The following is a 23055-nucleotide window of genomic DNA, read 5'->3' on the forward strand; positions in this document are numbered from 1 at the left end:
TTCAGAATAGTAAGTTCCTATCTTATGGGGAAATCTGGATGTCCTCATCCTTTCCAAACCGTTTTTTATCATCATGTTTCAGTATTTCCTCCATATTTGTTATAACTGAAATTGTTAAACTGCTTTTGCTTCTGGGTTGCATTTATAATACTATTGAAACTGATAACACTCTGTAAACCATGGACAAAAAAATCCTTATATAACCTCAGAAAGAGAGAGTCCCTGATCTCCCTTCTGAGGTGGGGGGGTCTCCAACATGATCGTGTTATATTTTCATCTTGGGAAAAAATTAAATTTCTTTATATATTTTTTCTGTCTCTGATATGGTTTTTAGCCATGTTTTCTGATCTGTTTTTTTGGTATGAGATTTATGTTCTCTGATCTGGGTTTTTGTAGGAGGACAAGTATGGAAACAAATTGTAAGAGACATTATGAGATATTATACTTTCTCTTATTTGTTTTGTAGGAGACAGGAAGATAAAAAAACAAACAAACAAAAAACTATATTCAACATTCAACAATAGACACTAAGAAGTTCCAAAGGTACATGGGGCTATGTGAGTTGCATAGTGTAACATATCTAATAAGAATCTGCTGGGAATTAATCCTTAGTCTTTCTGATAACAAGTTAAGTAATCCATTCATTATACTAAACCATCTTTATACCATTTCCTATATAATCACCATCACAGAATCCAATAATAACAAACTTGGAAGGAGCCTCAAAGGAACTCTTGTCTAACTTGTTAAGAACAAGAAACATTTTTACCACATGCCAAATAGGGGGTCCCTATCCAACTTCTGAAAGGGAACTTCTAGTAAGTAGTGGATACCCATCCAGAGACAACAAATGTAAATATGATTGCATTTTTCACCACCTATTAAGCCTAACTATACCTTTATGGAAATTTTATTTATTTCTATTAGCTGTGATCTCGAGGGCCAAGTAAAATAAATTCAATCACTTCTTTCTATGTTAACTTTTCAAAAATTTAAGGCCAGGTATCATAAAATGTTCCTCTTCAGCTTCTTACAAACTCCCTGCCCCAAAACTATGTCTTCTTTAAGTTTAAAAATGTGCAGGCCAGTCAGGTGATACAATATAGTATTGTGTTAAGAACAGTAGATTTGGAGCAACTTGATTTTTAATCCCAAATTTAGCTTTCTTTATTTCTGATTTTGGGCTGAGGTGTATACACTACATGTAAAACAGGTAAAATATAGTGGATAGAGAACCAACCTTGAAGTCAGGAAGACTTGGAAATGTGAGCCAAGACATATAATTTTTGACTCTTGGTGTACTAGGAAACTATAAAATTGATAATTATATATAGTAGTAATTGACTGGCATTGGGGTTGAAGGAGTTTCCCTATTGGGATTTATCTATAATAATTCAATCATAGAAACATATACACACAGCCAAATGCAATATACCCAAATGTGTACATATATATGTATCTATCTCAAACTACACATTTCTGTATGCATACATATATATATATATATGTGTGTGTGTATAAAACATCTGTACATATATATAAATACACACGGATGCTTATTGATTTCTCAAAAAGAATACCTAAGCAAAACAATGCCTACTTTCTCCCTCTATCATCAATCAGAACCAAAAATGATCCTCATTCAAGAAAATGGAAATTACACAATTTAGATCTTATTTTCTTTTTTTCACATGAATAAGAAAAAATGAAGTGATTGTCCTTTTGAAAGAATGTGTAGAGATTTAACATGTCTATTTGTAGTAAAGGGTTGATTATTTAAAACAGCTCCCTTTCTGCTACTATGAGAGAAATATGAAAGCTATAATAGTAAATTAGGGTAAAGAATATAGTAAAATCAAAGACTGGGGACAGGTCTAAAGATTACTTCCATCATCTCAATTAGTTAAATATGCAGCCTGATGAGCAAAGCACCTCTATCTGAAAATCTGGCTGATGAAAAATGTAGAATGATCAGGAAAGCATGCAAACATGTGGCAGCTACAGCATGCAGCTCACCCTTTAAATTATACAGAACAAGAGAAGTACACAGCTGGGCCCGTAAATTATGAGACTGGATGAGCCAAGAATGCATTTTCCTTAAAATGATCTCAGACATGTACATACGCAATATAACCAAAGAAACTCAGTGCATATCACAACTCTGAAAATGTCACTCAATTTGTCCATAAGCAACAATGTAGCTACAAAAGCATCCAGGGTAAATAGCAACACTATTTGTGTTGGCCAAATTATACTAATTACTTACCATGGTGTATGGAAATGCCACAAATCCATGGTAAAGTGATTTAGCAGAATTATCAAATGAGGAAAATTAGTATTTATAGATGAGCAGAGCAGATTTTTATACTTCACGAACCTCTCCCCATATTTTACTAGCCTTCATCCATACTTCTGAAATCTTGTACAGAAATTCCAGGGATCTTATTTGCTTCCAATATGTAGTCCTTGTCATTTTACCTGTTTTTGTTTCATCATACTAGCTTTGCTCCAGACAGTATGCTGACAATGTCAAGTGATTTGTTGCTGTTTTGTTTATTTGTTTTTCTTAGAAGCCTTTTTTTGTCTGCTTTCCTCTCTGTCCTTCTCTGCTTAGGATTCAACAGAGCAAAAAAACCAATCTCATGCATTAGTCCCCTAGACTCCTAGAGTAACCTTCACTTCTGATGATACCTTTGCTCTCATCTACCACATCTTCACTCTTCAAGATACTGTTCATCAAACCTGTCTATCAAATATACCTTAAAGCTTTTGGTATGACTGAAAAGTTTTTTCCTTACTTTAAAAGGCATACCTTTGGTTTGGATCTGAACATGACATTTGAGCAGTTTAAAGAGCCAAACTAGGTATGAAGAAGTACATGGACCAAGGAAGAACTATTTCAAAATTAACAGCCCATTAAACAGAAGCTGCTGCTTCTCCAAAAACAATATTGACTTTCTTTCCACTCTGAACTCTTGTAGTTCTCAATACAATAAAAAAGAATAAAGCTAATGGAGGGTTGTAGCTGTCAATCACTGCCAAGCATGGCTGAAGATTGGCTTTCCTTGTTCCATATGAGTGGCTCTTACACTTCTTTTGGTATTAATCATGCTGCATCTCCCTACCTAAGAGGAATTAAATTAACTTCTGAGGACCCACCACAAATATTCTAAAAACAAAGAATGATTAAATCAAATACATAATTCAAGCAACCATAAATTTTTGTAACCATCTGAGACCATGGCTTGAATGTGGTGGGGGGCAAGGGGAGTTTGGTGTTTAAGGACTTTAAGCTCTGTGATGGCCCCCTAAAAATTCTGTAGCTCAAAGCCATTTTGCTTGGAAATGTATATATGTTTGGGGCAATACTTTAGCATCCCCTGCCAATGCAAACTGATGAATTTGTCTTACTTATAAAAAGGATGCTTACCAATATGCTAAAGGCAGTTAATCAATCAGGGTTGCTTTTCTTTTCTGAATAGCCTGAATTTGGAGAAAGGAAATAATGAATAATAAGATGCTGAAATAAAGTAATGGCATGAGTTGGTTGATGAAATGAGAAAAATGAGGGCAGGACACCTGAGTTTTAGCCCTGGCTTCTTCATTATCTCCTGTGTGACTTAGAGCAGGCTAATTTCATAAAATCTTACTCATAAGGGACTTCCTTGGCCAGCTGGATCAATGTTTATGTGACTAAGAATCTACTCTACAATTCCTCCAAGAATGATCATCTAACTATCAAATGAACATTGCTAATGAGGAAGATCCCACTGCCTGAGGCAACCTATTTTTACTTTGGGATAGCCCTGATTATTAGTCATTTCTTATTTCTCCTTATGATTAGGCCTATATCTGCCACTCCAGCTTTTATTACTGCTCCCAGTTCTTCCCCTAAGGATCAAGTAGCCTAAGTTGAATTACTCTTCCATGGGCAAAATCTTTAAATATTTGAAAATAGTTATCATGTTCATTGCCACCCCTAAATTTTGTCCAGAATAAACATTCTCATTTCTTTCAAGCTTTCTACCATGATTTGAGCCACAGTACTTCAACACAGTAGGTATCCTAGAATACAGTGCACAGAAATACACAAAATATTCAATTCATTCTGTCAGGTTGTCAATTTTTGTTAATGTCAGAACTAAATGATCTGTAAGGTACCTAACAGTAATGTTCATTTAGGAGACATAGCTATAATGGCAAGTGTATCAATGGTCTGGACTTGGAGTCATGAGACTGTGAGAATTGGAGTGACGCCGTCTGCTGGAGAAATACTTGAGGAAAGCTCCGCCATGAGGAAAAGGCATCTGAGGGCAAACCATGTGATTTGGAAGGCCAATTCCTTGGCGTCAGGAAGTGACATTTGCTCGTGGGTACTGTTGATCAAAGCTCCCAGCCACTTAGCTTGGAGCTGTGGGTGTGTGGACGGGCTGTTTCTGATTTCACAGTAGGCTTCTGGGATGAAGAAGGGGTGAGGGTCTCACTTTTTCTCCTGGGTTCTCATTCTGAGTGGAGCTGAGATGCTGGCTCCCTAAGATAGATGAAGGAATCTTGGCCTCTCTCCCTCTCCTCTTCAAATTCTTATACTCTTTAATAAATACTTAAAAATCTAAACTCTTGCTAAAGCTTATAATTTATGTTGACCACTCATTAGATTTTTAGACAGTTTAGCTAGAATTTTAGCCCCTTACAGATAGCAAATTTACAAGACTCATGTCATCTTTAGCATATACCAACAGGATATTGGTTGGCAAGCCTTCTTACCTCTTTGAGTCTTATTCTATTACCTCCCCATAGGTATAAAAATAGTTGTTTCCTATTCCATGCAATTGTCATGAAAAAAGCACTTTCTACCTCATAAAGCATTAGCAGAAATATAAGGTCTTGTTAGCAGCACAGGATTAGAACTTTGGTACTATAAGGGACCTTGCAGACAACTTCTTTCAACTGTTTTATTTTACAAGTGAGGAAAGATTAAGAGAACGTAAAGGAGCATGCCCATGATCACACATGCAACTGACGTCAGACAAGGACATTTGAATCTACGCCATCTGTCTCAAAGTCAAGCTTTATGGCATGATTGGGGGAAAAATAATATGATCCAAGATCTCTTTGATATTTGAAGTCATTCAGGTCCAAAAGACCCCAGCTTAGTAAGAGTCCTTCCTACCTGCCTTCATCATTTTTATTTCATGAATTGATAATTATAGACAGACTGAAAATCTCATTGCATGAGTTGTAGGACAATAGATAATCATTGATCCATTGCCCTCTTGATAGTATGTCTGTTTCCCAAACCCATTAATATTTGACAAACAGCAGGAAATATTTCAGCAGGATATTTACTGGAATCATGGTAAAAGAAGGTTTTGACTATGTTTGCCAACATCCAGTTCTGCCTTAAACAGCCTACTGATCCTGCTCTGCTTTACCCCAGGATTTACATTCCTGCTCCCTTGCTGTCCCTAAATGCTATTCTGTTGCTGAATAAACCTGTCTTGGTGTAGGCTGTGCAAGGGAGCATAACCATACGAAAGCACCAGAAAGGTCCCTGAGCTCATCAAAAGCCATTGTTCGGAACCCAGCTCTTCATTTTCTCAGCACATTAACAAAAATTAAATATTCACTAACTCTCTAAGCCTGCCAGTTAGAAACATAACAGAACACATTTACTTTAAGCATTCAGTCTTAATCCCTGGGTGAAAGTTACAATGAAATGCACAATTTCTTTAATTCCTGCTATGTTATTAAACAATACAGTGAACATTTACATGGTGGGGGAGGGAGTGGAAAGTGCACAGGTAACTCCTCTCCTTCTGAGCACAGTTATTGAAGCAAAGCCATTGAGAATAACTAGCCATTTGAAAGTAATTTTCTAATATCCCAAACAGAACACTTATTATGGCCCCAAGCACTTGATGAGCCATTTCAACTTTAAGAAGTCCATTACAAAGGAACCCAAGAATGCATTTTTTTTAATAGTTGTATTAATACCATTGTGATGTGCTGCTGGGGGAAAGAAGGATTTGACAATATGCTGAACCCAAGAAGGTATCTTTGAATGAGTGCAAATGATCTTTTACAGATGAGAACAACTTGGCATGTTTAGTAATCACAGAAGTGAAGCATTTATGAGTTGGAAGGGATATTTACAATAGCAGTTTCTACTGTCTGGCTGAAGCAGGAAACCCTTTAAAAATAGCCCTGGCAAGTGTCATTCCAGTAACCACTTCGAGTTTCAGTGAGAAGACACTCACTACTGCCAGAGGCAGTACATTCTACCTTATAGAGACAGCTAGGTGGACCAATGGATAGAGCCCTGAAACTGGAGTCAGGAAGAACTGAGTTCAAATCCAGCCTAAAACAATTATCAATAATGTGACCCTAGACAAATCACTTAACCTCTGTTTGCCTCAGTTTTTTTGACTATAAAGTACAGAAAATGATAGCATCTACTTCCCACTGTTGCTGCATGGATAAAATGACCCATTATTTGGAAAGCACTTAGCAGAGTGCCTGACACATAATAGATGCTACAGAAAACTTATTCCCTTCCTTCCTCCCTCTCTGCTTTGTTTAATGATTGAAAGTTCTTCCTGCCACTGACCTTGAGAGTCAGTTCTGGAATCAGAACCATCTGAGCTCAACTCATATTAGTCATTTCAAAGATGGGTGCCCATGTTATATGGCCCCAAGTGTAATCTTGATTATTGTACTGAAAAATCCCCTATGACCCAAGAGAATGAGGTAGTTGTAAAAATAAATAAATAAATAATGTATGGATTACTCAGCCTTTCACTGCTTCCAGAAAGTGCTTTAAGACTAAAATAACATATAAGATCTGCCATGGTAGATGCAGTTTCCACACTAGAAGTTCCCTATACTAATGGCTCATCCTACCTCCTATACACTAAAAAGAGGAGAAAGGGAAGGCTAGAATATGGATCACATGGAGCATTATAATTTATATTCATTTGCTTTCTTTGGACCTCTTGGTCAAAGCTGAAAACGTTTAACCACTCAACCATCACATTGCTCAACAGATACCTGAAGATAGCAATCATGTTGCTCTTAGATCTCCCTTCCATTGGCTACACCTGTCTAGCTTCCTTATACAGTCTTCATGTAACTTATTCTGTGAACTCCTCACCATCATTGCTCCCCTTTCCCCTTTCAAATTGGTAGTCTACTTACGAGGTAGATAGAGGCAGTCAGGTAGTACCAGAGTGCATGGGCTACTGGGCCTGGTGTGAGGGAGATCTGAGTTCAAAATCAGCCTCAGACACTTACTAGAATTGTGACCCTGGTCAAGTTGCTTAACCCATTTGCCTTAATTTCCTCAATGATAAATTGGGGATGTTGATAGCACCTATTTCCCAGGGATACTGTATATATTAAATAAGACTATATATATATATATATATATATGAGATCCTTACTACAGTACCTGGCACATAATAGATATTCAATAAGTCCTTCCTTCCCTCTCTACTTCCCTCCCTTGCTCCTTCCTTCCTTCTTTCCTTCCTTTTTAAATGAGGCATAACACTATAGATGTGATCTCAATGCATGGAGTACATGAAGATGAATTTTCCCCCTGTTCTGAATGTTATGACTATTACCAAAATTTGAGACCACATGAGGTTTGTCTGAGTTTTTTTTTGTTTTTGTTTGATAGCTATATCATTCTTCTTTCAGAGAGATTTTTCAGGCCAATAAAATCTTCATATCCTTTTCAAACTTTATTGAGAGCGACACGTCTAAAGGCTACACTTGTGTAATAAGTCTCTTGACCCCAACTGCAGGACTCTTAATTTAGTCTTATTAATTTTTCATCTTTCTAGTTTATGTATAATTTCTTTTTCATCTATCATTACTTGTTTGGTTCTATCTTTATCAATCTAAAGATTGATTTTCCTTAGATATTAAATGGTATCAAAATAGAGCTGAGTGGTGGATTTTTTTCACTGCATTATTCTAACACAATATCACTCTATCTCCTATAAGCACGAAGACTATATCTTCCTCATTCTTCTGCCTACACTATATTTAAGAGACTTTCTCCTTGATTTTTTTTTATTCCGGTCTCAATATTTTGAGCAAGCCTCAGCTGTTTCTGGGAATTAGACTATTCTTACATGACTATGTCACTCTCCTGCAATACCCACAAGCTTTAATTATGTTCCTCATGTTAACAGCTCAGCATTCTGTCCCTATTAAATTGCTTCTTATTAAATTCAGCCCATCATTTAAGTCTGCTGAGATCTTCATGGATCTAGATTCTGTCATCCAACATATTGGTTATTCCTCAGTGTGTCTCATAAGTGTGGCTAAGTGTTAAAGAAACTGCTACAGATCTGTGGGGAAGGTAAAATAGTCCAAGAAAGCTTTCATTCCTCTTTTTGAGGTGAAACTCTGAAATATTTCCATTCTTCTGGGATGTTAGAAAGAAGACAACAGAACTTGAATATCATTAATATTCATTGTCATTAAAAAATGAATGAATGCATACAGAAGTGAGAGCTAACTTGTTTTTGTTTTTGTTTTTTAAGATGACGTTTTGGAAGATTGCTTAAGTAATACGTGGCCAATGCATTATTAAGATGAGACACCCACAGAACAGGCAGTAATAAGGAGCCAGAATAATCCCACTAAGACTAATTTAACCACTCCTTCCAGAGCAGAAATGGTATATCATGGAGTAAAAATACTGCTAGACTGCATGTTGTTTCCAATTGAGGTGAGATAAGTATCCCTAGAAGTGTGTGATAGATATTTTTTGTAGGTTAGAAATAATGGTTTTTTGTTTTGTATTGTTTTGTTTTTGCGGGGCAATGGGGGTTAAGTGACTTGCCCAGGGTCACACAGCTAGTAAGTGTCTGAGGCCAGATTTGAACTCAGGTATTCCTGAATCCAGGGCCAGTGCTTTATCCACTGCGCCACCTAGCTGCCCCCAGAAATAATAATCTTAAGTGAGAAACCACTTGGGGTGAGTGTAAGGCAAGTGAAATTATTACTTATTATTGGGAACTTATCATCTCCAATATTTGAGTCTTTATAACCCATATTCATTGTGAATATGCACATTTAAAATGTGCTGCCTTGTTAAATAAATTAAAGCCATACCTTTAGGATGGCTTCCATTCATCTTTACATTAACTCATTATTGTTTATTCTAAGCCTAAATCCTCAATTTCCAGCTACCCTAATTCTTCTTACATATCATATCACCACTATGACCACCACTGCCACCATCTCACTGAGACCTAATGTGAATATGATGCTGAGTGATTGCGTACATCCAAAGTAAATTGAGAATGGATGGCTGCTCCACAATGGCACCCTACTGTCCAACTTGACATGTCATTTTCCAATTCTGTCACTAATTGTTGACTTTGGTGAAATGGGTAATGGAATATAGTCATTGCTGCCAGTCAAGTGTCAAAAGGTAAAAGTATTTAAGATTTCACATTTATAAATAAAACCGATTTGAAAAATAATATGTTATATATAAACATAATGATGATTTCAGGGGCACTAGGAAAACTTTACCCACTGGAAAAAATCTCTTCTACATTATATTTAGTAACAAAAGTTCTGTTATTCTTCAATGCATCATCCCTTTGAGTTACTATAGATTCATGAATGAATGTTTGGGGTCCCCAAACATTCATTAAGTATGGTACAGGGGTTTTTGCAAGGATTAAATGAGGTAACATTTATCCTTTGGTAAAAGGAACTTTGATGTAGAAATTGTATGTAAAACTATATATCAGCAACTTCTCTTATTTACAAACAATGAAGTTCCTGGAAGATATGAGAAGTTGTGACTTATTCAAAGTCCTCCAGCTATAAAACATCAGATATAAGAATTGAGCTTAGATCTTTCAGATTCCTGAATTAACTCTAAAGGTCAATTTCAGGAAGAAATAATTACAAACAATTAGTGTTCCATTTTAAATAGAAATGGAATCAACTAACCCATTCATAAGCATTTCTGTGGGCTGCAAATTTACTTGGAAAATAAGATATTTACATTATCTATGTTCTATTGTACTTTTATTTGTTTTGATAAATATTTCCCAGTTTTATTAAGCCACACGAGTTCATTCTGGGTCAATGTATGGTCTGTAGATGATATGTTAGACACCTCTATGTAGGGTAGAATATTAGAGAATTACTTTATCAAAAATGTAGCTTAAACTTTGTAAGGAAGGTTTTATTTTCAGATTCAACTGTACCAGAAGGTTGATAACCAGCCAATTAGAAGGTAAGAAAGCATGACTACAGAATACAGATGCCTAATGGGAATGAAAATGCCAATAGAATACACAGACCTGAAGAGTATCTTCTCACTGACTACCATTGGAAGAGACATACCAAAACATCAAAGGCAAAATACTTTCCTAAGTAATATAAATAACATGGTCATAATTTTCTAGTGCCTTAGAAAATTAGTTTAATTACTACCTATGGAAAATAAATCTATCCAAAGGTACCACAAAAGCTAGTAACTACCAGTGGGAGACATTTGTTCTTCACTTTCCTTAAATCTCTCCCTGCATGCTGTCACCATGGCCATGGTGTTGACTGCACTAGCCGTTACTACTTGTCTTACCCCCTGCCATGGTATTGAAAAGAGAACAGTGTTGAAAGGAACTTTGAAAACATAAAATGGCCCAAGTTCGACCTGAAACAGGAAACCTGTCTATAATAACTCCAAAACCTGACTCTTCAAAGTCTTCTTGAAAATATCCAGCAACTTATAGCTTCCTGACACAGCCAATATAATAAATTATATTATGTGCCTTGAATATATTAAACATTTCAGAAATTTTTGCTTACTTTATATTAATAATACCACTCTAGGGTTACAAACTGCTTTCATATCTATGAACTAATTTTATTTTTACAATCTTAACATGGGGAATATGATGCAAGGATAATTATCCTCATTTGAGAGCTAAACAATCAGGCTCAGAGTGATTGTAACTTGACTAAGTCACAATAAGTGAGGCAGATTATACATAAATTCAGTTCTTCTGGTGATATGTGCCAATGTCTACAATATCATTTACTTCATTTCCCAGGAGGCTTAAAAAAAGTTAATGCATTGGTAGCCTTCTCAAGATTGGGAGAGAATTTGGAATTCAAAAACTGTGAAATTATTAAATGAAATAAATCAATAATACATCAAAAAAGTTTAACATAATTAGGTGAAGTAAAACCTACAAACTCAGAAATGTTATTTGTCTCTCACATATGGGCAGAGGCATAGTGTAGGGGATATAGCATTGGGCCCAGTGTCAGGAAGATTGAAATTCAAAATTTAACACTAACTAGCTGTGTGACTCTTGGCCCAAATACAACCTCTGTCTGCCTCAGTTTCCTTATCTGTAAAATGGGGATAAAAATAGCACCTACCTCCCAGGTATATTGTGAGTATGAAAGGATCTAATAATTGTAAAGCACTTCACGCATAGGACCTGGCACATAGTAGGTGCAATATAAATCTTTATTATTAATATTACTACTACTATTACAACAACAATCATCTTTTTTTAAACAATCATCTTTTCTAAACCACAACCTCAACTATCTCTTCTAGTCTCCATGCAGAAGCAGAATCATCTGCCTAAAATAAATGTTCTATATCAGTGGAAAGAAGACACTGGTTATATTAATATATTTAATGGATTCATTTTGGTTTCCATTAGATGCAATGCAGTGGTTTTTAGGGGTCCTTTATTTTAAGTGGACAGTATCTAAATTTAAAATGTTTTTAAGCCATATTTTATAACTTTGTGCAGCTGTCATTTGATTTTTGTGTAAATTGGTCAGTCTTTACATGTGTATTACCCTTGACAGATTTTGGAGTGTTTTCATATTCATTACATCTTTATAATAACCCTGTGGTATAAACTTGACAGTTCTGAAAGCTGAAGAAAATGAAGTCCAGAGGGGGTAAGAGAGGTCCTTAAGGTTTCATGTGCAGTAAGTAGAAGACCATGATTTCTATCCTAGTATCTTAATTTCTAAGTGAGTATTTGTTTTCACTACACAAAGGTTCCATAATGCTCTACAAATTCCTGCTCACTTCATCTGATCCTCAGAATTCCCTATATTTCTTGGTCATTATGTAGCAGAAGGCATAAATCCATCCTTTTAAAATTCACTCCTGTTATCATATCAAGTTAATCTTCTTCTTTTCCTTTCCAATGGAGTAGTTCTGACATGGAGTTTTGCCTGCTGCCTATTGGGAGTATTATATAACTAAGCTTGGCCCTTCATTATATATCAGCAGCATTCCAACTAAATCTCTGTGGGAACAAACAGATTGCTGAAACTGCTAATCATGAAGTTACATCTCTTGGACTGGATTATTCTACAAAAGCTTTGTAAACCCTGCTTACTAATACTTGATGGAAATGCCAACATATTTTAAGCCACAAAAACATTTGTTTTTGGCACCAAAGCAGAAAAAAAATGCTTAGATTTTTCTATATGTCGACATATGAAAAGATACTTGGATTTATGCATTTAATTAAAACAGATTTATGCACTATTTCTGGTTACATTATATAAATTAATCTTACATCTGGAGAATCACAGTTGGTACTTGGCTTTTCTTCTTTAGGTGATTCAACTTGAAGGCTTCTTTTATCTCCCAGGACAGTTGGTTGAGCCTAGAAATCAAGAGGAAAATAGACTGCTGAAAGACAGAAACTCAGTACATATTTGAACTGATGCAAAGGCAAATGAACAGAAACAGGAGAACAATACACATACTAAAAGTAATAATGTAATGATAATCAATTGTAAAAGACTTAACAGTACTTCTTGATACAATAATTTAGTAAATTTCTAAAGAATGCATGTTTCATCATGGTCCACCACCAGAATTAGAAATAATGGGCTCAGAGACTAAATCAGAGAATAAGCATATTTTTTCCTCTCCTTTATTTTTTCTTATTTTCTTTAACATGGTAAATATGGAAATATATTTTATATAATTTTATATTTATAATGGGTATCAGATATCTTTCCTTCTCAATTCATAGAGAAGGCAACAGAGGGAAGGAAAAAACATGAAAAAAACATAAAAATAATTCTCACCAAAAATTTAAAAAATCAGGCAATAACTGATAATATATCAACAAAGGACACCATTTATAATTTATGTTTATGTTCATAGACACAAATTAAATGTTAGCTACTCTTTCTTGGAGAGCTTCTTTCTGGGTTTCATAGAAACTTCAGCTCCACAGTAATGTTGAAAAATTTCTAAAACTTGTACCGAATTTAGCACTAGTAGTATCCAAAGTGAAAATCTTTCTTAAGAATACTCATTAATGATTCAACTCAACAAAAGTTCATTAAGTACCTAGCATGTGCAAGAACTTGGGAAACCAAAAATAAAAAAAAAAAGACATACTTATAAAGCAGTTGCAAAGTAGCATACTGGATAAGACACAGAAATAATTGACACATGATTATATTATTTAAATTGCAACAAATATTTTTTAAGTGAACTTGAAAATGCACTATAAAATATCTCATTAATAAAATTTATATTTAGCACAAGTAAACATTTTAATATATTTTATTTATTTTGTATTCTCCAATTACATATCAAATTAATATTCATTTAAAAAGTATTTTGAGTTCCACATTCCCTCTCTACTTCCTATCCTTTGCACCTCCTTGAAAAGGCATTCAATTTGATTATAAATATGACATTACAGAAAACATATTTCCATATTAGCCACGCAGCAAAAGAAAATACAGACAAAAAAACCAAGGAAAATGAAGAAAGCTTAAAATGAATGCTTCAATCTTCATTCAGAATTCATCAGTTCTCTCTCTGGAGGTGGATTTTTCAACATGGAAATTTTCTTGGATCCTTGTCTCGATCAGAGTATCTACGGCTACCATATTTGATCATCCTTACGGTGTTGCTTTTACTGTTTACAATTTCTGGTTCTACTTACTTCAATTTGTATGAGTTCATATGTCTTCCCAAATTTTGATGAAATCTTTCTACTTGTCATTTTGTATAACACAATAGTATTCCATTAGAATCATCAACTACAACTTGCTCAGCCATGTAAATAGATGGGTGTCCACTCAATTTCCAATTCTTTGTTACCACAAAAAGAGCAGCAATACATGGTTTCTTTTCTCTGTTCTTTGGTCTCATTGGGATATAGAACTAGTAGTAATATTACTGGGTCAAAAATTATGTTTAGTTTTGTAGCCCTTTGTGCAGAGTTCCCAATTATTCTCTAAAATTGTTCAACTGGGTCAAAACTCCATCAAAAGTGCATTAGTGGGGGCAGCTAGATGGTGCAGTGGATAGAGCACTGGCCCTGGAGTCAGGAGTACCTGAGTTCAAATCCAGCCTCAGACACTTAACACTTACTAGCAGTGTGTCCCTGAGCAAGTCACTTAACCCCAAATTGCCTCACTAAAAAAAATAATAAAATTAAAAAAAAAATTTCCAAAAAAAAAAAAAGTGCATTAGTGGGGGTGGCTAGGTGGCGCAGTGGATAAAGCACTGGCCCTGGATTCAGGAGTACTTGAGTTCAAATCCAGCCTCAGATACTCGACACTTACTAGCTGTGTGACCCTGGGCAAGTCACTTAACCCCCATTTCCCTACAAAAAAAAGTGCATCGGTGGGGGAAGGTAGGTGGTGGAGTGGATAAAGCATTGGCCCTGGATTCAGGAGGACTTGAGTTCAAACCCGGCCTCAGACACTTGACGCTTACTAGCTATGTGACCCTGGGCAAGTTACTTAAGCCTCATTGCCCAACAAGAAAAACAAAAGTGCATTAGTGTTGCAACTTTTCCACATCCTTTCCAGCATTTATCTTTTTCCTTTACTTTCATATTAGCCAATCTGATAGGTGTGAGGTGGTACCTCAGAACTATTTAATTTACATTTCTCTAATCAATAATATTTTAGAAAAATGTTTTTATGTGACTGTAGATTTCATTTCTACTTCTAAAAAAAGAGCATTTAACAACTGGTCAATGTATCTTTTTTATCATTTTGGCTCAATTCCTTATGTTTCAATTCAATATGTTTGAGAAATAAAGCCTTCATCATAGAAACTCATTTCAAAAGTCCCTCCACATGCCCATTTTTCCTTTTCCCTTCTAATTTTGGCTGTACTAGTTTTGGTTATGTAGAAGCTTTTTAATATCATGTTTGAATAAAAATTATCCAGTTTCCCATGATCACTTTTCTCTCGTTTGGGCATAACACCATCCCTTATCAATGGATATGAAAGTCCCCCCTGCTCCTCTAATTTACTTACTTATGTTATCATCTTTATGTCTAAATCATTTGTCTATTTTGAGCTTATCTTGGTATAGAGTGTAACATGTTGGTCTATGCCCAGTTTCTGCCAAACTGCTTTCTGGTTTTCCCAGTATTTTTCTCAAATATTGGGTTCTTACCCCAAAAGTTAGGTCTTTGGGTTTACCAAATAATATATACATTGTTCATTTACTACTGTGTATTGTGTACCTAATTTATTCCAGTAATCTGCCACCCTATTTTGTAACTGGTTCCATCTTACTATCATAATTAGCACTTTGTAATGTGGTTTGAAAACTGGCACTGCTAACCTTCTTGCCTTCACATTTTTTTACTTTTATATCCATGATATTCTTGGTCTTTTATTCTTCAATTATTTTGTTACTACTTTTTTCTCATTCCATAAAATAATTCTTTGATCATTTTGTATGGCAATGGAATTATATTACCTTGACTAGAATTGTCATTTGTATTATATTGGCTCAGCCTATGCTGCATACTAACTGTTCAGTCATGTCTAACTTTTTGTGACCTTATTTGGACTTTTCTTGGCAAAGATACTCACATGTTATGCCTGGTTTCTCTAGCTCATTTTACAGATGAGGAAAGTGAGGCAAACAGGGTTAAGCGACTTGCCTAGAGAACACAGCTAGTAAGTGTCTAAGGTCAGAATCAAACTAATAAAAATCAGTCTTCCTCATTCCAAGCATAGTTCTCTGCCCACTAAAGCATCTCTATTTTTTTCAGTTGTTTAAATTTGTTGTTGTATGTAAAGTGTTTTGTAATTGTCTTCATATATTCCTGGGGTTTGTCTTGACTAAGGCCATCCATTGCATACTCTGGTACCACCAGTCATCTTGATGTCTTGCCACTGAACTTCAATGTTTATGAAAGTGAGAATGAGGCTGACAACTTTGCACAACTCTGTCTCACTTAAATTTAATGCATGTGCAAGTCTAGACTACACCCTCATGATGCCATTGGTCCTCTTCAAAACCAAAGGATGAGCAATATGCTTTGCAGATAGATCCCTAAGTATTTCCCATTGTCTGAAGTTTTTTAAATGTACTTTCTCTTTCTATCTCATCCTGCTGGATTTTGTTCATAATATATAAAAATGTTGATGATTTATGTGGGTTTATTTTATACCGTACAATTTTGCTGTAGTTATTCATTGTTTCAACTACTTTGTTGTTGATTTTCCAGTTTCTCTATGTCATCTTCAAAGAGGGATAGTTTTGTTTTCTAACTGCCTTTGATTATTTCTTCAATTTCTTTTTCTTGACATTGCTATAGCCTGCACTTCTAGTACAATATTGAATAATAGTGGTGGTAATGGTCATATATGCATTATTAGTGATGTTTTGGGTAAGGCTTCAAGTTTAATCCCATTACAGAAATAATGCTTACTTTTGATTTTAGATAGATAGTACTTGTCTTTCTAAAAAAGGCTCTATTTATTCCTCTGCTTCCTAGTGTTTTTAAGAGTAATGCTTTTTGTACTTTGTCAGTCTTTTTCTCTATCTATTGATATATTCATATGATTTTAGTTGTTATGGTTATTGATGTATTCAATTATACTGATAATTTTCCTAATATTGAACCAGCTCTGCATTTTTGGTATAAATTCTATCCAGTACTACTGTATGATCATTGTGATCTCCTTGCGAGTATTTCAGTTAAAACTTTTTTATTCTTTAGATTTTTTTTTGTTCCCCCTTTCTGTTTTTTTTAAGGGGCAATGAGGGTTAAGTGACTTGCTCAGGGTCACACAGCTAGTAAGTGTCAAGTGTCTGATGCTGGATTTGAATTCAGGTCCTCCTGAATCCAAGGTCAGTGCTTTATCCACTACACGACCTAGCCACCCTCACCCCCTCTATTTTTAATGTCTATGATTTAGGTGTCAAAGCCATATTTGCATGAAAAAGGAATTTGGTAGGATTTTACTACTTTTTCAAATATTTTATAGTGTATTGAGATTAATTGTTCTGTAAATGTGTGGCAGAATTCACTTGTAAATATAAATGGTCCTGGGAATTTTTTGTGGGGACCTCTTTGAAGTCCTATTTAGTTTCTTTCTCTAAAATAGCTTATTGGGGAGAGCTAGGTGGAACAGCAGCGAAAGCACTAGCCCTGGATTCAGGAGGACCTGAGTTCAAATCCAACCTCAGATACTTGACACTTACTAGCTGTGTGACCCTGGGCAACTCACTTAACCCCAATTGCCCCACCAAAAAAAAAAAAGTGTGTTGTAAAATGACATATTTATATATGATATTTTAATAAGGCAGTGTATATTTTGCAAATATTATTCATTTCACTTAAGCTGCTAGTTTTATTGGCATATAATTGGGTGAAATATTTTCTATGAATTGCTTTAATTTCATCTTCATTGATGGTATATTTATTCTTTACATTTTTGATGCTAGTAATTTTTTTTTCTTTCCCTTTTTGATCAAACTAACCAGTAGTTTATCCATTTTTTATTTTTGGTGAGGCAACTGGGGATAAGAGACTTGCCTAGGGTCACACAGCTAGTAAGTGTTAAGTGTCTGAGACCAGATTTGAACTCAGGTCCTCCTGATTCCAGGGTCAGTGCTCTATCCACTGTGCCACCTAGCTGCCCCTATCCATTTTTATTAACAACCAGGTCATAGTTTTATTTATTAGTTCATTTTTAACTTTTGGTTTAATTAATCTCTCCTTTGATTTTCAGGATTTCCATTTTGGTGTTTAATTGGGAATTTTTAATTTGGTCTTTTCTTTTTTACTTGGTTAATAGTATTCCTACTTCATCAATCTCATTTTTTATAATTTTATTGATGTATGATTTAGAAATTTAATTTCCCTGTAAGTACTATTTTTGTTTGCTTTATCCTAAAAATTTTAGAATGTTCTCTCATTGTTTTAATGTTCTTTAATAGAATTATTTATTGTTTCTGTTATATGTTCTTTAATTCTCTCATTCTTTAGGACTAGATTATTTAGCTTCCAATTCATTTTTCGTCTATGCTTCTATGGACATTATTAAATGTAATTTTATTGTATTATAGTCTGAAAAGAGTGCATTTAATATTCCTGCCTTTGCTTGTGAGGTATTTATGCCTTACAACATGGGCAATTCTTATGAAGTTGTCATGTACAGCTGAGAAAAAGGTATATTTCTTTTTATTCCTATTACATTTTCTCAATGGCTCTATCACATCTAACTTTTCCATGATTCTATTGATGCTTTTAATTTATTTCTTGCTTAATTTCTTAATTTATATTTATATTTATCTAGCCCTGAGAGGGGAAATTCACCACAGTTATAGTTTTATTGTCTATTTCCTCCAATAAGTCTTTTTTTTTCTTTTTTGTGGGGCAAGGAGGATTAAGTGACTCACCCAGGGTCACACAGCTATTAAGTTATCAAGTATCTGAGGTTGGATTTGAACTCATGTCCTCCTGAATGCAGGACCAGTGCTTTATCCACTGTGCCACCTAGCTTTCCCCAATAAGTCATTTAAATATTACCTTTAAGAAATCTGATGATTGTTTAGTATTGACATTACTTTATTATCTACTGTTCCTTCTAGTAAGATGCAGTTTCCTCCCTTATCTCTTTTAATTAATTTTATTTTTGTTTTTCCTTTATCTGAAATCTTGATTTCTCTCCCTACCTTTTTTTATTAAAGGTAAAGGATAATAGATTCTACTCCAGTACTTTTTTGTTGGATTCTGGTTTCTAATTTATTCTGCTATTTGCTTCCATTTTATGGGTGAGTTCATCCCATTCATATTAACAATAATGCCTACCACCAGAGCACTTAATAATGCTTTCCAGTTGTTTCCATTGGGACCTAGAGCCCTAGGAACATGACCTGTGACTCCCTGGAGAATGTAAACTACCTTGAAGAAATGTAAACAGCAAAAGAAGCTCCAACTATTCCATATGACCAAGGACCATCCCTGGTACTATGGCCCTTTTCTCTGCTTCTATAAAATATATAGCCAGAATTGGGATTGCTGTGGGGATTTAAGACAATACTTCATCTTGCTTCCTCCCAATATGACATGCTCTTGTGAGTAAGCTCCCCTAATTAGCCCTAATAACCCTAAACCTCTTAATAACCCACCTGGCATTGCCCCCAACCTTTTTGGTATCACAGTATTATCTTGGAGTATAAGACATCCTACAATTACCACTGTTGGGGCAGAATTGAGATGCACCTTTAATTAGACATATTTGACAGGATTTCAAAGAAATAGGAAGAGATGAGGCCTCTTCAGGGAAATTCCTGGTCATGCTCATCCCTGAGGGAGAGGTAGCATATTTGCTGGGGAGAATCCTGACTTGGACACAGTTATTTAACTGCATGTGAGAGAGGTGGCCTGATCTGTAAGTCTACAGGACACCTGGAAAATGCACACTAGCTTGTGCCTTGATAGGCTTCCATGGGGGAAATCCCATATGCTCTCTGTATTGTGTAAGGGAAGATTTCTACCCTAAGCAAACATGAGAAGTTCCAGTGCTGTTTAGAGATACATTAAAATAACAATTGTCCTATGTGCCATATGATAAAGAACATGAAGAACCTCCCTCCCAACCCTGTACCTCTCTCTCATATATCCCACCTGACTGAACCTAAATCTAGTTATGATGTAGAATTATTACTGCATTGTCAACTCTAACTCTTTTAGTAAGACCTTTAGAACCACAGATGCTTTATTTTGTTATATATGTGTTGAGTCACTCTGTGCCCAAGGTTAAGGCCTGAACAACCAGTTTTGATGCCCTGATAATTCTGTACCTACTTTTCTCCTTTTATAGCAAATTTCTATAATAAAAGCAAGTGGTCACTAAAAGATAATAGCACAATGCGATTATTTGAGAACTTGTAGTTCTAAAACTATATGTGTAGTAATTCCATATCCCAGATAGCTAAGTAAATTAGTATTTCTGCTTGTCATATACCTCCTAATAGTTGCAAAGTCATGTATTAGATTAAATCTCTGAAGTTTCTCAATTTTTCACAATTATGAAAACAATTGGACAAAGTTGCAAAACTATTAAATTGTGAGGTTAAATTCAGAAACCTCTTCTGCTCTGTTTTAAGGAATATAATTTCAACATAATCAGTCATTTTAGGTGGGAGAAATGATTGTGTAGTATCTATTCCATTTGAATAAAGGTAACAACTTTTCTCTGTATACAATTGGGATTTGATTACTTAAGTGTATATACACATACCACCCCAGGTCTTTTATGACAATTGGAGTAAATTCAGGCCCCTGCAAGTAAATTGATTTGTGCAACCATTGAACCTATGTAAGGAGAACCTCTACCTGCAAAAAAAGTGGTGTTACCCATGTATTCATATACAGGAATATATCGTTAATGACATCTGATCCTTCCTAAAAAATTAGAATTAATTGGAGTAGGAAAATTTTGAAAAACCAACAATCTTGAATAAGCAACAAGATCAGATATAAATTATTATAAGGGGACAAGCAAAAACCTAAATTCTCTGAAGTTTCAAGTGAACTCCTAATTTGCTGTTATTTTTATAGCTTTATTGTTAATAATTTTATTACCTTAAAGTTTGAGGTAGTTTCCACCACATGAACTAGTTATTGGAGAAGTAAAATTTGGGAGGCAGTACTAACTTGCATTGGAATACTTTATAAAATATTTTAGAAGAAACATCTAAGGAGTTTCTACAAATTACTTGGAACCAGAGAAGCAAGATTACTAAAGAATGAGATCCATCCCAAAATATTCAAGAAAAGAAATTTCCAGAGAACAAATGAATCCATGGAATACCTAAGATGCAAGATAAAATTTGCAGATTAAATGGGAATTGGAGTTGGTTACTAAAATGCAAGGAGACTTAGTGCTAACTAATGTTAATGCTTATTATTATATTACTCTGGCTTTTTTGTTTCACTGTATCTGTATACTGGGTTCTCTCAATTATTTTGGTGTCATTCTCCTCTACTTTAGTCCCTGGCTTTAGATATTTATTGTTACAGCTTGTACTATGATTAATCAATCATATTGTCCTTACATTGAACAGTCATGAAAAATGTGACAGGTCTACCATTGACAAAAGGGGAAAATTAAGAAAAAACAAACAATTCTGATTACATTTTGTTATTGATTCTATTCTGCTATCACCCCTAACACATTGTAAAATTGCCTTTGCCCTACTGACACACGGGATGACAACTTCCTGTGAGTAAATTCTCCCAATTAACCTTAATAAACCTAAACTTATTAATAAAGAAGCTAGGATAGACCCCTTTTTCTTTGGTATCTCAATATTCTTTCAGAGGGTGTGCTGTCTTGCAAATGGCATAATTAGGGCAGAAAGGATGTACCACCTTTACATCTTGGCAAAGATATAAGTGGTTTGCCATTTACTTCTCCAGCTCATATTTTTACAGAAGTGGAACTAAGGCGGGGCAGCTACGTGGCAGAGTGGATAGAGCACTGGTCCTGGATTCAGGAGGACCTGAGTTCAAATCTGGCCTCAGACACTTAACACTTACTAGCTGTGTGACCCTGGGCAAGTCACTTAACCCCAACTGCCACACACACACACACACACACACACACAAGTGGAACTAAGGCAAAAAGAGCTAAGTGACTTGCTTAGGGTCACACAACCAGTTAGGTTGTGAGGAGATATTTGAACCAAAGAAGATGAGTCATCTTGTTATCAGGCCCAAAACTCAACTATGCCACTTAGCTGCCATCAACTGTGCATTTAACTCCACCCTATTTTATTCTGTTTATAATTCATTCTCTCTGTCTCACTCTGTCTCTCTCTTGTGTCTCTGTCTCTCTGTCTCTGTATCTCTCTCTGTCTCTCTGTCTTTCCATTCCTCTGAAGTCTGCTTTACTTCTGACCACTGCTTTCTTTTATTTGCCCTCCATTTTATCACCCATTACACTTTATCCTATCTCTTCCCCCTCCTCCTTCCGAACTGGATAAGAAAGATTTCTATTACCAATTTGAATCAACTCAGATGTGAATGAACTTCAAGTATTGCCCAACCCTGCCCTTACAATTTTCCCCTGCATTGTAAAAGCTCTTCCTTGTGCACTTTTTTTTTATATTAGATAATTTCCCTCATCCTCTTCCTTTTTTCTCAGTTCTCTCTCAGGACATCTCTTTTTTCTTGCCTATTCATTTTTTTTACATCATTTCAATGTAATCAACTCATCCCCACACCCTCTTTCTATGTAAGATCTTTCTAACTGTCCTAATAATGATAAAGTTCTGAGAAGCTGTATTGTCTTCCCATATATCAAGTGACAGAGTGAAACCTCTTTTAGTCCCTTGTAGTTTCTTTTTCCTGTTTGCCTTTCTATGCTTCTCTTGAATCTTGTATTTGAAAGTCAAATTTTCTATTCAGCTCTGGGGTTTTCACCAACAATGCTTGAAAATCTTCTATTTCCCTAAATATCCATTTTTCCCTGGAAGCATTGTATTCGGTTTTGCTGGGTACATTATTCTATGTTGTATCCCAGCTTTTTTATCTTCTAGAATATCATATCCCAAGCCCTTCACTCCTTTAACATGGAAACTGCTAAATCTTGTGTGAGCCTCATTGTGGCACCATGGTATTAGAATTATTTCTTTCTTACTCCTTGAGGTATTTTCTCTTTGACCTGGGGGAGGGGGGGGGGGAAGGTTCTAGAATTTGGCTATAATATTCCTGAAAGTTTTCATTTGGGGTTCT

The 23055-nt window shown here is 35.3% G+C and overlaps 1 protein-coding gene across 2 annotated transcripts in view; it reads right to left on the reverse strand.

The window, feature by feature from the left end:
- LUZP2 (leucine zipper protein 2) overlaps positions 1–23055 on the reverse strand; it is a 772382-nt gene that overhangs the window by 25359 nt on the left and 723968 nt on the right. For both annotated transcript variants that reach the window (XM_043973415.1, XM_043973414.1), the window contains one exon: positions 12597–12686. In XM_043973415.1, coding sequence (XP_043829350.1) covers positions 12597–12686 — 90 coding nt within the window. The remainder of the gene's footprint in view (positions 1–12596; positions 12687–23055) is intronic.

Source organism: Dromiciops gliroides, chromosome 6 (genome assembly GCF_019393635.1).
Source record: "Dromiciops gliroides isolate mDroGli1 chromosome 6, mDroGli1.pri, whole genome shotgun sequence".
In the NCBI taxonomy this organism is placed as follows: domain Eukaryota; kingdom Metazoa; phylum Chordata; class Mammalia; order Microbiotheria; family Microbiotheriidae; genus Dromiciops; species Dromiciops gliroides.